This window comes from Plectrocnemia conspersa, unplaced genomic scaffold (genome assembly GCF_051122295.1).
Source record: "Plectrocnemia conspersa isolate PC_06_02 unplaced genomic scaffold, ASM5112229v1 ptg000014l, whole genome shotgun sequence".
NCBI lineage: Eukaryota > Metazoa > Arthropoda > Insecta > Trichoptera > Polycentropodidae > Plectrocnemia > Plectrocnemia conspersa.
Genome location: NW_028277178.1, coordinates 14,937,832 through 14,953,877, shown reverse-complemented (window position 1 = coordinate 14,953,877; position 16,046 = coordinate 14,937,832). Strand labels below are relative to the sequence as shown.

The window sequence follows — 16,046 nt, the reverse complement described above, 5'->3', positions numbered from 1 at the left end:
TCTTATACCGTTGACGTCCGTAAAGTTCGGAAGCGAGATGGGTGAACATGTTATGGGTTGCGTATGTCCGGCAACTATGGATTTGTGGTTTCATTTCTTGCTCTTATACCGTTAACTTCCGTGTATTTCAGACACGGGATGAGCCTATTTGTTAATAAACATGCATTAAACACGAAATATAATTTTTAAATATGAGTGTTCCTACCTGTATTTAAAATGTAGACTTGTTATGGGTTGCGTATTTCCGAAAACAATGGAATTTTAGGTTTCATTACCTGCTCGAATCAGAGCACAAATTGAACAGGCATGTTTTTATGCCGTTCACAATAGAATCTATTTTAGCATTGCTTTTTGCATCGCTGTTTTTTTATTGTTGTTTCTTCATATTGAGAAACGCTTTATCAGAAAAAACGTATCTTATTCAAGAAGAGCTAATATTATCAAACAAATTCTGTTAAGCAGTAATACTGTGCAATCAATAATAAGTCCCATTGTGTGGTTTTTAAATAATACAATACATTAATAATCCATTGTGCATTAATTACTAGAATGATTTTTAAATATTACAATACATTAATAATCCATTGAAGCTAGCGAGTGTGCTCAACTTTTTGGGTTTTAAATATAATTTTTGCTTCGTTCTGATTTTTTAAAAATATTTTTTAAAAGTTAATGGTTCAAATTGGACATTACTATTTAGGATTTTCAATGATAGACAAAATGGTTCATCTATAAAAAACTACTTAACATTTTCAATTCATTTGAAAATAGGTTTACAACTTGACTAAATATTTCCAGAAGAAAACATTTTATATTATTTATTAGATTTGAAACGTTAGATTTTATCGTTATATTGAAACTTAGATATTTAATGATAAATCTAAATATTGTATATCATTTATGAATAGGTTTAAAACTTAGCTAGATTATAATAAATTCAAAATTGTACAGTGAAATCTCAATACAGCTAAGCTCACGGAACCAATGAATAAATCTTGGTGTACTGAAAATTCGTTATATTGAATGTAAGGAAGATGATATAATTTTATTTTTAATTACCATATTATTACAGCATCAAAATAACCTCTTATAAGGTTGACAGATCGTTTTTTGTCCATGTTTAAGGATACTGTATGAAATACAATAAAATTTGTGAAAAAAATGTTTTATAAAAAATGAATTACCAATAATAGAGATGCAATTCATGTAATTTATTTTTAGATATTTTATTGTTATATAGGCAAACAATCAAACTATAAATCTGTGATATATATTTTTAATGCCGAAATAGCGTAGCTCGAAAGGTCTAGACTGGTAACATAACGGCCGCGGGTTCGAACCACGGCAATAAACTCGAATTTGTGTTTAAAAAAATGCCCAATTATTAAAATTCAGCACCAGCTGCAATTAACAAATATTGATTATAAATTATAATACACATAATAATTTATAATTAATTATATAGTATTCATTATGTTTAATTAACTAATCTAGTTGGTACATATTTGCATAAAAGTTTGCAAGAAGTCCATTATTGACATGATTGCAAAAATTAGCAAAATTACCTAAGAACCATTGTCAAACAATACACAAAAAGCCATAAAAAGGGTTCTTATGTTGGCCATCAAACCACTTGATTTACAGATAAGCACGAATCCAGCAAAACCATTTTTCCTACTACTGTGATAAATTTTTTTAAATTATTTTTTAATGAAAAAGAGTTTTTTTATAAACACATACCACGCATTTTTTTACACACACCATAGAGTATATATTAAGGAGATATCGTTTTCAACAAATAAGATTCATGGATTTAAAAAAAAAATATCGATACTACCGGTATTTCATTTTTAAATACCGAAGGTCCATTAGCCCCATTACCGGTATTGCAATCTCTATTTGCGATCGACCGCTTGGGAACCCATGTATTATACTAATATGTAAAAATGTTTAAATAATAATTTAACAATATATTGTAAATACTAATGGCAATTAAATTATTTTTTTAAAATACTTCTTGCTTTTTAGCATATTAGCAAATATACCAAAAATATTCCATAGTACAACGTAATCTATAAAAATCGTATCTGTTTTCAAGTTATATCACGATACTAGTTATTACATAACGTAAATACAGTATTATTATAAACATACATCCACTCCACAATATAATATAACCGTTAGATCATTACGTAGGCAGTCGTTCTTGAACGATGAACGATTGGAGTCGCAGTCTCCAGTTCTTGTTAACATCAATTACGCGTGAAGGTCAACTGATGTCAATCTAGTTCTATTATTGTTTAAATTAACCTACAATAAAGTAAATAAAGATGCAAGTAACGTGTAAAATATTTGTGTTATTGAACATAATCATTTTAATATGTGGATCATCTGGATACAATGTATTGATGGTTTGTCCGGCACCATCTAAAAGTCATAATAATTTATGCAGAGGAGTTACGAGTATACTTCTCGAAAGAGGACATAAGGTTATTTTATAATACTTTCTTATTTATGTGTTATTTAAATATTTTCTTATACAACTATTTTGTGTATTTAATAGGTAACTTTCGTCAGTCCATTCCCTAATGAGAACTCTAACATGCGAGAGATAGGTTTACCAGAAGTGGTTGCAAACACACGTATTATACATTCGTAGCTATGAATATGTAATATAATATAAATATTTGTAATATAATAAATAATTGCTTTAATGCAGATAAACAAAATACCACTACATTTTCGCTAGCTGACAGATCGCCCATATTCTCACTGGGATTTTTGAATTTTTTCGTTGAAATGCTAGGCGAAGCATTACTAAGCAATAATGAAGTGCAACAACTATTCAACGACAAATCAGTTAAATATGACGCTTTCATTCTAGAGAATTTTATTAATGATTATCTTTTGGGTTTAGGCGTAAAGTTTAAATGTCCTACGATTGTCCTTTCACCTCTTAATATGTGGCCATCTTTGACCATTTTAACCGATACTCCACCAGCCACAGCAACAGTGCCATTTCTTTTTACACGTTTTTCGACTAACATGAACTTATGGCAGAGAGTTATGAATACTCTTGCAACGTTAATCTTTGAAGTATTTAATTGGTAGGTATAACTATCTTGTTCTTTATTTTATTTATATGTTTTATAATCGAAAACTATTTTAAGGGCATTGCTCGAACCGAAGCAAGAGTTTTATTATAAAAAACAATTTCCAAAAGAGTCGCAAGAAGTTCCTTATAGTGACATAAAGAGTGTTATATCGACGACCTTAATAAACTCTCATCCTTCTGTAGGAGTAGTAAGACCACTTCTTCCGAATGCTATAGAAATTGGCGGATATCATATAACCGACCCTGATCCTCTACCAGAAGTATGTATCTATATTTCTATATAGTAATTATAATATTTCTATAAACATTTTTGAATTCATTAACAGGATTTAAAAAACATAATAGACAATGCAGACGAAGGCGTCGTCTTCTTCAGTATGGGAAGTAATCTAAAGAGCAGCGAGATGAACGCAGAAGTAAAACAAACACTTTTGAAAGTTCTCGGATCTATTAAACAGACAGTTTTGTGGAAGTTTGAAGAAGACTTACCCGATAAGCCTAAAAATGTCATCATTAAGAAATGGATGCCTCAAACGGGAATTTTAGGTGATCTTATGAATGGTATTGTTTTATAAATCGTTTGCTACAATTGTATGTTATTTTTTTATAGCACATCCGAATGTAAAACTGTTCATATCTCATGGCGGTTTGCTGAGTATTACTGAAGCGACTCATTTTGGAGTGCCTCTCTTGATGATACCAGTGTACGGTGATCAGTATTTGAATGCAAAAGCTTCGATGGAACGAGGGCAAGGATTGTTCTTACCGTATCATGACATAACTGAATCTTTCGAAGCAATCCTTAAAGAGTTATTGACAAATAAAAAGTAAGTCAAACTAATGAATTTAATGTAAGATAAATTATAATATTAATTTTTTTTAGATACATGCAAACTTCGAAAGAATTAAGTTTATTGTACCACGATAGACCTATGAAACCACGCGATTTGGTAGGATTTCAGATAGAACATGTGATTCGAACGAAAGGCGCTAAACATCTATTACCTCCTAGTCTTCCCAGATACTCGCAATATTTACTAGACGTTGCTCTCGTCATTATTATATCTATTTCGTTAATTATCATGTTATTGAAGGCTTGCTGTAAGAAAATGTGTTGTAAAAAGTCAAGCAATAAACTCAAAACTAATTAATTATTGTTACTATTTAATATATTTATCATCGCAAATATTTGATTTTATATAAAGTTAAAGTGTATAATATCGTGAACATAATGTATGTATGTATAGATGTTTTTTACATGAACGTTATAATCGTACATAATGTATGAACTATCATGACATTATTTATGCATTATTTCACCCAAAAAATTATGTCGGTTAGATAAGAAAGCAGGCAATCAAATATGATTTAGAATTATGCTTCGACTAACTCGTAAAAATGATTGTGAATAAAATAACATATACTAATTATATTCTCTGCTAATATAACACCTAGTATGAAGAGTTATGTAATTAAATTATACTTTTACTATTTGCTTCGAATAATTAATTACATAATAATAAACATATTATTAGTACTCGAATAATTTATTAAATAATTAAAACACATGTAAAACTAAATGCGTTTTAAAAATATAATGTTCATTGCGATTTTAGAATGTCAACTATTTTGGAAAACAATAAAATTCGTATTCATAATATTGATTTTAAGATGTTACATATAAAACACTAACAGAAACTTCATAATAAAAGTTATTGAATAATAATTAATAATATTTAAGCAGTGCTATTCACACTCACAAGAAATTGTAGACTAATATTTTTTTAGTCTTAGCCTGATACCAGCGTGGATACTTTCATGTTTCCAAAAAGGAAAGCCATTCGGAAAAAGAGGTGAAAAACATTTTTAAAGTTATTGTAATAAAATTACAAAATTTATATAGCCGCGCAGCATAAAATTTTATGAAAAAAATAACATGTTGGGACCACCCACAATAGTTGTGTAATTACAACAATAGAGCAGCTGCGCCGTATCAATAGTGTCAAAGCAAAAGAATTTGCACTTAAGCCGCTAGACCGTACTTTAACAATATCGCCGCTGAGCAGGTCACATTCTCGAGTATAACCATTGTTGCTGAAACTACAATCAACTACTACTGGTAATATGTGTATTGAAATAAAAACAAAGATTCTACCTAGTTTCATCTGCATTGTTCAAAGGATCAAGGACTGGAAGAGACGTTGCACTATAAAACCGAGACGCTACCATTGAATTGAATTATTTCCGTAATCACTTTCATGCGTAACTTGACCACAGAACTATCACTTCGCTTGCAACTTGAAGTATGCAATAGATCAGCAAAGCTACGCTGAATTAATTGAGAATATCCTAAGATGCCAGATAAGTCCATCCAAGCAATAACCCTCAATCGCAATATCTACTAGATGTTGCTCTTGTCTTGTTGATATCTGTCATTGATTATTGTGTTATTAATGGCTTGCTGAAGGAGGTTATGTGGTAAAAAGTCAATCAGTAAACTTAAAAGTAATTGATTAAGTTGTATTAAGTGTATGAGTAATCATGATTTCCATTATTAATTATTCAACAAAAAAATATGTTTTAAAATACTGTATTTAAACCTATAAATGTTGATCTTCACTATTATTTTTATTTTTTGAGATAAGAAAGCACGCAGTCAAATTTAATTTAGTCTTATACTACTGCTAGCTCACTATAGTTATTGTGAAAGAAATACACAAGCAAAGATAAAAGATTTTGTGATCCAATATAGGTATATTTATGAAATAAAATATCATATTGGCTTATCACTCATTCGAGTACTTGCTAATCATTAGCTTCATTGTTGTTACATAATGAAAGTGCGTAAAATTTAATGCGTATTAAAAATGTCATGATTTCAGAATGTCAACTTCTATGGAAAGCATTATAAAATGTGTATTTATAATCTTGATTTCATTATGTTCCGTATCAAACTCTTACAAAATCTTGATGATGTGTCAAGCTCCTACGAGAAGTCATAGCAATCTTTGCAAAGCTGTGACTGATATTTTACATGAACGAGGACATGAAGTAAGTACATATGAATAATAAATAAAACTATGTATAACGTTCTATCCAACTAGCGACCAGTCCATCGCAGTCTTTGAGATTTGCAGAGAAGTACGATGATTTCTTGCTCTGTGAGGGCTTCTAACTCGTGGTTCATTTTTGTTCTATATGTACCATATGCTTCTTTGGTTGGACCGAATATTGTTCTTATTTTTTTCTTTTAAAGACTCCGAGCTGCCTTTCTTCCCTTTGTGTGATTGTCCACGTTTCACTGCTATAGGTAATGATGGGGTGGATTTCGTGAATTTCGTTTTTTTGCTGAGTATCCGCGAACACAGGACCTTTGAGCAAGCATAGTAACATTTGTTTCCAAGTAGAATACGTTTTCTGATTTATTCGTTCAGTATTAAGTAAAGATCTTAAATAGGTGAAGCTAATCACGCCCTATATGTGTTTTTCTACTTAGATACTGTATTGGCTGGATCTCTCGTAGACTGATCATGAGTTTCGCCTTGTCCTGGTTTATCTTCAGCCCATATTGCTGGGAAATATATTTTATTTTTTCGCCATGTCTAATTCTACTTTTTACTTTTTCGCCATGTCTAATTTTAACTTTGCTCTTTTTACTTTTACTTGTTATTGCCGCATCATCAACATATGCTTAAGGTTTCTAATCACGTCACTTTTTAATGTCTGATCGTGGGATGCTGTGAATTCTCGGCTTGACGATGGTGATGTAGCTGGTGACGAAATGAGTGGAGGAAGATATTAGGTGCATTGTCCTCGGAGGTCGTGTAGTTGTGATGCGATGTCCGTAGTTGCGATGTCCATGCCTCTCTGCTTTGTTCGTCTCTGGGCGTCTCTGCCTCTCTCTGGCCGTCTCTGACCGTCTGCCCCTGTTCCTTGAAGACAATCCATGGACATATTACGTTTGATGAATAAACGTGTACAATAATTGGCTGAATGGTCGCTGCATGGTTATGATTCGCCAGAGAGTTTTCTTTAGCTATGATACATATTTCATAGCTAAATATCATAGCTAAGTATCATAGCTAAAGAAAACTCTCTGGCGAATCATAACCATGCAGCGACCATTCAGCCAATTGTACACGTTTATTCATCAAACGAAATATGTCCATGGATTGTCTTCAAGGAGCGGCGATATTGTTAAAGTACGGTCTAGCGGTTTAAGTGCAAATTCTTTTGCTTTGGCACTATTGGTACGGCGCAGCTGCTCTATTGTTGTAATTACACAACTATTGTAGGTGGTCCCAACATGTTATTTTTTCCATAAAATTTTATGCTGCGCGGCCAAATAAATTTTGTACTTTATTACAATAACTTAAAAATGTTTTTCACCTCTTTTTTCGAATGGCTTTCCTTTTTGGAAACATGAAAGTATCCACGCTGGTATCAGGCTAAGACTAAAAAAATATTAGTCTACAATTTCTCGTGAGTGTGAATAGCACTGCTTAAATATTATTAATTATTATTCAATAACTTTTATTATAAGGTTTCTGTTAGTGTTTTATATGTAACATCTTAAAATCAATATTATGAATACGAATTTCATTGTTTTCCAAAATAGTTGACATTCTAAAATCGCAATAAATATCATATTTTTAAAACGCATTTAGTTTTACATGTGTTTTAATTATTTAATAAATTATTCGAGTACTAATAATATGTTTATTATTATGTAATTAATTATTCGAAGCAAATAGTAAAAGTATAATTTAATTACATAACTCTTCATACTAGGTTTTATATTAGCAGAGAATATAATTAGTATATGTTATTTTATTCACAATCATTTTTACGAGTTAGTCGAAGCATAATTCTAAATCATATTTGATTGCCTGCTTTCTTATCTAACCGACATAATTTTTTGGGTGAAATAATGCATAAATAATGTCATGATAGTTCATACATTATGTACGATTATAACGTTCATGTAAAAAACATCTATACATACATACATTATGTTCACGATATTATACACTTTAACTTTATATAAAATCAAATATTTGCGATGATATATATATTAAATAGTAACAGTAATTAATTAGTTTTGAGTTTATTGCTTGACTTTTTACAACACATTTTTCTACAGCAAGCCTTCAATAACATGATAATTAACGAAATAGATATAATAATGACGAGAGCAACGTCTAGTAAATATTGCGAGTATCTGGGAAGACTAGGAGGCAATAGATGTTTAGCGCCTTTCGTTCGAATCACATATTCTATCTGAAATCCTACCAAATCGCGTGGTTTCATAGGTCTATCGTGGTACAATAAACTTAATTCTTTCGAAGTTTGCATGTATCTAAAAAAAAATTAATATTATAATTTATCTTATATTAAATTAATTAGTTTGACTTACTTTTTATTTGTCAATAACTCTTTAAGGATCGCTTCGAAAGATTCAGTTATGTCATGATACGGTAAGAACAATCCTTGCCCTCGTTCCATCGAAGCTTTTGCATTCAAATACTGATCACCGTACACTGGTATCATCAAGAGAGGCACTCCAAAATGAGTCGCTTCAGTAATACTCAGCAAACCGCCATGAGATATGAACAATTTTACATTCGGATGTGCTATAAAAAAATAACATACAATTGTAACAAATGATCTATTTATAAAACAATACCATTCATAAGATCACCTAAAATTCCCGTTTGAGGCATCCATTCCTTAATGATGACATTTTTAGGCTTATCGGGTAAGTCTTCTTCAAACTTCCACAAAACTGTCTGTTTAATAGATCCGAGAACTTTCAAAAGTGTTTGTTTTACTTCTGCGTTCATCTCGCTGCTCTTTAGAAAACTTCCCATACTGAAGAAGACGACGCCTTCTTTTGCATTGTCTATTATGTTTTTTAAATCCTGTTAATGAATTCAAAAATGTTTATAGAAATATTTTAATTACTATATAGAAATATAGATACATACTTCTGGTAGAAGATCAGGGTCGGTTATATGATATCCGCCAATTTCTATAGCATTTGGAAGAAGTGGTCTTACTACTCCTACAGAAGGATGAGAGTTTATTAAGGTCGTCGATATAACACTCTTTATGTCACTATAAGGAACTTCTTGGGACTCTTTTGGAAATTGTTTTTTATAATAAAACTCTTGCTTCGGTTCGAGCAATGCCCTTAAAATAGTTTTCGATTATAAAACATATAAATAAAATAAAGAACAAGATAGTTATACCTACCAATTAAATACTTCAAAGATTAACGTTGCAAGAGTATTCATAACTCTCTGCCATAAGTTCATGTTAGTCGAAAAACGTGTAAAAAGAAATGGCACTGTTGCTGTGGCTGGTGGAGTATCGGTTAAAATGGTTAAAGATGGCCACATATTAAGAGGTGAAAGGACAATCGTAGGACATTTAAATTTTACGCCTAAACCCAAAAGATAATCATTAATAAAATTCTCTAGAATGAAGGCGTCATATTTAACTGATTTGTCGTTGAATAGTTGTTGCACTTCATTATTGCTTAGTAATGCTTCGCCTTGCATTTCAACGAAAAAATTCAAAAATCCCAGTAAGAATATGGGCGATCTGTCAGCTAGCGAAAATGTAGTGGTATTTCGTTTATCTGCATTAAAGCAATTATTTATTATATTACAAATATTTATATTATATTACATATTCATAGCTACGAATGTATAATACGTGTGTTTGCAACCACTTCTGGTAAACCTATCTCTCGCATGTTAGAGTTCTCATTAGGGAATGGACTGACGAAAGTTACCTAATAAATACACAAAATAGTTGTATAAGAAAATATTTAAATAACACATAAATAAGAAAGTATTATAAAATAACCTCATGTCCTCTTTCGAGAAGTATACTCGTAACTCCTCTGCATAAATTATTATGACTTTTAGATGGTGCCGGACAAACCATCAATACATTGTATCCAGATGATCCACATATTAAAATGATTATGTTCAATAACACTAATATTTTACACGTTACTTGCATCTTTATTTACTTTATTGTAGGTTAATTTAAACAATAATATAACTAGATTGACATCAGTTGACCTTCACTCGTGGAGGAAGTGAGTGGAGGAAGATATTAGGTGCATTGTCCTCGGAGGTCGTGTAGTTGTGATGCGATGTCCGTAGTTGCGATGTCCATGCTTCTCTGCTTTGTTCGTCTCTGGGAGTCTCTGCCTCTCTCTGGCCGTCTCTGACCGTCTGCCCCCGTTCCTTGAAGACAATCCATGGACATATTTCGTTTGATGAATAAACGTGTACAATTGGCTGAATGGTCGCTGCATGGTTATGATTCGCCAGAGAGTTTTCTTAGCTATGATACTTAGCTATGATATTTAGCTATGAAATATGTATCATAGCTAAAGAAAACTCTCTGGCGAATCATAACCATGCAGCGACCATTCAGCCAATTATTGTACACGTTTATTCATCAAACGAAATATGTCCACGCCTCTAAAAAATTACATTTGCTTGATGGACATCTTTCGCAGGTTGAATTGTGCAGTGTGCTCTTTGGTAATTTTTGTCGTCCGATGATATATTGTTTTGACGCCCGTTACACAACAAATAAATATTTTTTCTCTGCATCAGAGGGTAATTACAACCTGTTATTTATTTGTTATTCATTTTTCCCTTGGACATAATGAGAACTATTGTGTGGTCCGTTCAGTTACATTATTTAGTCAAGTTCATCCTTATTATTGTCGTGGTTACTGTGATAAATTGCGCGAATTTTAAAAAGAACCCCCACGTATGCAAACGTCCAAGGTCGTGTGATTTAAAACCTTTGGATTGTGTTCTGTGGTAATATGTGAAGTCGCTAGTCTACGCCGATAAACTAGAGACGATGGACGACTTGGAAGCCAACATTCGCCGCGTTATTGCCGATATACGGCTTTAATTGCTCGAAAAAGTAATTTAAAATTGGACTTTCAGATTCCGCTTTATTTGAAGCCAGTCATATGACCCAATGCTATTTAAGCATTATTGACATAAAATTATCTTTCCGATAAAACCAATACCATGGCCATTGCAACGATTTTTATGTTTTATTTTATTTTAAAGTTCTATGAAGTGGGCGTGCGGAACGCACGTAAAGCATGCCCTTATCTCTCACTCCTTATCGTCAGTTAACAAGCGAGCGAGCGAAAGAGAATGTATCTCACCGTATGCGCCTGATAATTACTACTGTCTATTTTCGCAAAGAACATTTTCCGAACTATAATAGCTATAGGAAGTGAAAACTCATGACTAAAATACACAAAAATATATATATAAAAATAAAATATATACAAATAATTTTTTTACATTAACCAATATTAGTTTAAAATTACCTCAAAGTTGGATTCGTCGGACCAAACGACTTTCGTGCTATCTTCAGATGTCCAATCTCGGTGTTTTCGGGCCCACTATAACCTTCGAGTTTTATTTATTTCTGAAAGAAACGGTTTGTGTCGGACTTTACAACATCTGAATCCCATAGCATTGAGCCTTCTTCTTACCGTCTGCGAATAAATGGATGGCCATCCGCTTGCAGAGACTTCAGCAGCCAGTTTTGAAGACGTTTTTCAAATCAAGATTCGATCTTCTTGGATACTCGTTTTAAAGCATTTTGAACAGCGTGTCGTGAACAATTAATGTGTTTTCTAATTTCCGATATATTCAGTCAATAATATGCAACAAGCGAATGCAATAAAATGATATTCTTTTATCTTTATTTTTAAATGTTTAATAAATATTCAAAATATATTATTGAATAAAAAAAATATAACGGCAAATAAAAACCGAAATCGCGGAACTGAGCATAATGGTCGCATAGGTGAGACTGAACGATAAGACCTGTAATCCCATTTTAAAACCCAAGTGAGCAATAAAAAACGACGAATTCTTTTGTTAAGTTTTCAAAATTACGCCTAAAACTACCTGCTAAAATATTTCAGTCAGACTAACAACTTGTAAAGAGTTACATACCATTTTAAGGGGTCCCCATTATTAAAGCAATGCACCCAGGCTCCATATTATAAGAGGGGTCGCAATTTTCATTTAAAAAATGAAAAAAACTAACATGGTTCACAAACTGAGCAAAAATTAATTCAAAATTTGTTGTTTCAACTTATCTCACTAATTTATCTGGCATTCCTAGTATTTTCAGAACATATAACATTTTTTTCTATAAATGCTATCAAAATTCTGCTTAAAGTTTATGAGTAGGTGTTACAGTGTTATATTATATTCGTAGACTTTTTAAGTGTCTGTCTCATAGAGCTGTTTGCTCGGAATCCACACTGATATTTTCATTGACATATTTTTCTAGCCTTCTATATATGATGTTTGAGAATACTTTGAATGTGATGTTCAGTAGTGAGATCCCTCTATAGTTATTTAAATTTAGTTTATCCCCCTTTTTCCATATAGGTACAGTATTTGCCACCATCCAGTCTTCAGGTATTATTTCGTTTTTCCAAACGTTACATATAACTTTATGTATTATTGTAACAAGAACATCACCTCCATACTTTGCTCTTCAGTAATTTTGTCTACCCCTGGTGCTTTGAAATTTTTCAAGCTTTTCATATGAATCTTACTTATCTTACTTCTTTAATTGTGGGGGTCATCAATGTTGCTCCTCTGCAGGACATGGTAGATTTTCGAAGAACTTGTGCCATCTCCCTATGATTTCGTCTTTCTCTATAAAGATTTTTCCTTCCTTATTTTTGCAGGCATTAAGACGTTGTTGGAAGGATTTTGTTTTTTGATTTTTTGTGAATAATTTATAGAAACTTCTAAGATTGGGTGCTGTTTCTTTTTCCATTATTCGCAGCTTATACAGCAATAACTGATTTTTTAATTACATGCCCTTTTACATGGCTCCTGAAATGTTCACAAAATAAAAAAATGGCCTACGGAATAACATACCTTGAACAGCGCTGATCTACAGAATTTAAGTTTATTTATTAAAAAAGTTGTGCATTATTAACAAAATAGGTCACCCTCATCGGACCATTTCCAAGTGAAAAGCCAAAATATCGGGAAATTGTCGTTCATGAGATATCAGAAGCTAAAGGTATGAGCAAAATAATAATTATTAAGATATTCTTATTAAATTGATTTTCGTTTATCTACTTTTCAGAAAAATCAAATTTCAGTGGATTCCATTTGTCTGGAATGTCTTCCAACCAAAAATTAGCGTTTTTAAACGTTTTTATGACGTTAATGTCTGATGCAGTTTTCAAAAACGTTCAAGTGCAAAAACTTTTAAGCGACGATACTGAAAAATTTGATGCTTATATTTTGGAATATATAATGAACGAAAATTTACTTGGGTAAATAATTTAATTTACAATACTCGTTTCTTTCTAATTTGTTATTTTACTAAAGAAAACTAAGATTTTATTTACTATATTTAAAAATAGTCATTGTTTTAATACCGTTGGTATTTGTTAAGCACGTACGCTATTTCTTATTAAAACATGTAGAAAGCAAGTGCTTCGCTGGTCCTTCAATGCCCTGATAAGACTCCCACCAGGGTCTAGGTCGCACTTGAAAGGAAAAGCTTAACAGTGAAATTCTAGTTTTTTTATGTATTAAATAATTCTCGCTTCTGAATATCAACGCTACGATTAACATCTATCAAGTACATTTTCAGGTTTGGGGTCCATTACAATTGTCCAACAATTATATTGTCGCCAATGAACATGATGTATTGGCTTAATAAGATGATAGACAACCCAACATCTCTAGCGACAGTGCCGAATCTTTTCCTGGCATATTCTTCTAATATGAATATTTGGCAACGTACAATTAACACGGTAGCAACTTCGTTACAAGATTTATTTGGATGGTAAGTAATAATCATATTTTTAGTACAATCTATTAGATCTAATATATTAGCATCCGGCTTAGTATCTTATAAAATATACATACCAGAAAAAGCATAATTAGCGACGAGCTTCTTCATTCTGCAACTATTGAGATGATTCGTTGTTAACGAATGTAGTATCAGAGAAACACTATATTTTTAACTTCTAATGATTGATATCTGTTTCAAAAGTTTAAATTTAATCTTAGAGAAGGCTTAAAGGAGAGCCATTTTCAGAACAATAATTCTGACTGCTTTTTAAAGATATAGAGCTATTTAAAAAACGACTATCATGCTTATGGCGAATACATTTAAATCTATCCATAACCATTCATATACATATATGTACTATGTGTGTATATAAAATAAATATTATTTTTTAGGTATTTGATTGATCCTGTACAGGAAATGCTTTATAATAAATATTTTTCAAAAGAATCTGAGCAAGTACCCTATAATCAATTGAAATATACAATATCAATGACTTTAATGAATTCACATCCATCATTTGGAGTTGTGAGGCCATTTTTACCAAATATAATAGAAATAGGAGGTTATCATGTTGGCGAACCAGAAAAACTTCCTGAAGTAAGTAAATAATGAATTAAACAAATTAACAATATATTAACACGAAGCAGCTCATTGTAATAATATTTAAAATGTATAGGATTTAAAACATATTATGGATACAGCTAAAAACGGCGTTGTGTTCTTCAGTATGGGAAGCAATCTCAAAAGCAGTGAAATGAAAAGTAAAACTATAGATGCAATATTAAAAGGACTTTCGTCGATTAATGAAACTGTATTGTGGAAGTTTGAAGAAGATCTACCCAACAAACCCGATAATGTTTTGATTCGGAAATGGTTGCCGCAAACTGGAATTTTGAGTAATGAAACTAAAATTGCTTTAAAATGATTTTTAAAATGAATGTAATAAAATTATTTTGATAGATCATCCCAATGTGAAATTATTCATAACGCACGGAGGTCTTTTAAGTTGCACCGAGGCAGTGCATTATGGTGTACCGTTACTAACAATACCAATCTTTGGAGATCAATATCATAATATGGCAACAATCATTGAAAATGGATATGGATTTTCATTAGACTTTGAAAACGTTACAGAAGAATCGTTTAAATGGGCTCTTAACGAAGCATTAACTAATAAAAAGTAAGTTGTATTTCCAAATATGTTGTAATCTATATATAAATATATGTATACTACATACATATATGTTTATATTATTTTAGATATGCAGAAAATAGTAAAAGGGTCCATAAATTATATCATGATAGACCTGTCAAACCTAGAGATCTTTTAGGCTTTCAAGTAGAACATGTAATAAGAACAAAAGGCGCCAAACATCTAGCTCCTCCGCGTTTATCACAATATTCACAATTATTGTTGGATGTAGCTTTGGTTATACTCGTTCCAGTTTCAATAATATTATATTTAATAATGTTTTGTTGCAGAATGTTTTACAAAAAAATGGTTGGTCTAAAGAAAGTCAAACAGAGTTAAATACCAATATGTCAAATATGTCAGAGTTAAATAGCAATATGTTTTTTTTTTAATAAATATTATTTGGAGATCTAAAAAAAATAGTTTATGATTTATTTAAGTCTAAGCTTGTTACTTTTGTGGACGTTTCAAAAATAACCATTGGTTAGAACTTTTAGAAATTACACATAAATTTTAAAGCCATCAATTCATCCCTTCTCTTCATAAGCTTCGAAAATCGTATAAAAAAACATTTATAACAATTTTAATGAGAAAATCTATAGAAGAATTTTACGATGCCGCATATAAAATAGACATACAATGTAATCTGATAAGTGATAAATGAATAAAAGAAGAAGCCTGATATGGAAATTAATCAAAGTTAATTAATAATTACATGTAATTAAATATATACAATATTTTTTAAGCGTAATGGTTGTTTTAAGGTAATATCACCATTGAAATTGAAAACATAATATTGAAAAAGTTCAAAAAATAAATTAATAAAGGAATTGAAAAATC

General features: G+C 31.3%; 3 protein-coding genes across 4 annotated transcripts; 2 read left to right on the top strand and 1 right to left on the bottom strand.

Moving 5' to 3' along the window:
* Positions 1-2,198: 2,198 nt before the first annotated feature.
* On the top strand, positions 2,199-4,770 carry LOC148226309 (UDP-glycosyltransferase UGT5-like). Its single transcript, XM_088203271.1, has 7 exons — positions 2,199-2,489; positions 2,564-2,642; positions 2,720-3,107; positions 3,171-3,375; positions 3,442-3,661; positions 3,726-3,942; positions 3,999-4,770. Exons 1-7 carry the CDS (start codon positions 2,331-2,333, stop codon positions 4,264-4,266), a joined length of 1,536 nt encoding a protein of 511 aa, XP_088059397.1. The 5' UTR covers positions 2,199-2,330; the 3' UTR covers positions 4,267-4,770.
* A 987-nt stretch (positions 4,771-5,757) lies between these two features.
* On the top strand, positions 5,758-15,626 carry LOC148226307 (UDP-glucosyltransferase 2-like). Of its 2 annotated transcripts, XM_088203268.1 has the most exons (9): positions 5,758-5,867; positions 5,998-6,166; positions 13,150-13,228; positions 13,295-13,487; positions 13,811-14,005; positions 14,407-14,611; positions 14,691-14,910; positions 14,975-15,194; positions 15,275-15,626. In XM_088203268.1, the coding sequence occupies exons 2-9, from the start codon at positions 5,999-6,001 to the stop codon at positions 15,543-15,545; spliced, it is 1,551 nt and encodes a 516-aa protein (XP_088059394.1). In that variant the 5' UTR covers positions 5,758-5,867; position 5,998; the 3' UTR covers positions 15,546-15,626. The 2 variants fall into 2 exon arrangements, with proteins under 2 accessions (XP_088059394.1, XP_088059395.1); XM_088203269.1 differs by lacking the exon at positions 5,998-6,166 and having other exon boundaries at positions 5,790-5,867.
* LOC148226308 (UDP-glycosyltransferase UGT5-like) lies at positions 7,703-9,424 on the bottom strand. Its single transcript, XM_088204564.1, has 5 exons — positions 9,395-9,424; positions 9,103-9,324; positions 8,817-9,036; positions 8,532-8,748; positions 7,703-8,474 (listed from the first exon to the last, which is right to left on the bottom strand). The coding sequence occupies exons 1-5, from the start codon at positions 9,422-9,424 to the stop codon at positions 8,207-8,209; spliced, it is 957 nt and encodes a 318-aa protein (XP_088060690.1). The 3' UTR covers positions 7,703-8,206.
* Positions 15,627-16,046: the final 420 nt, after the last annotated feature.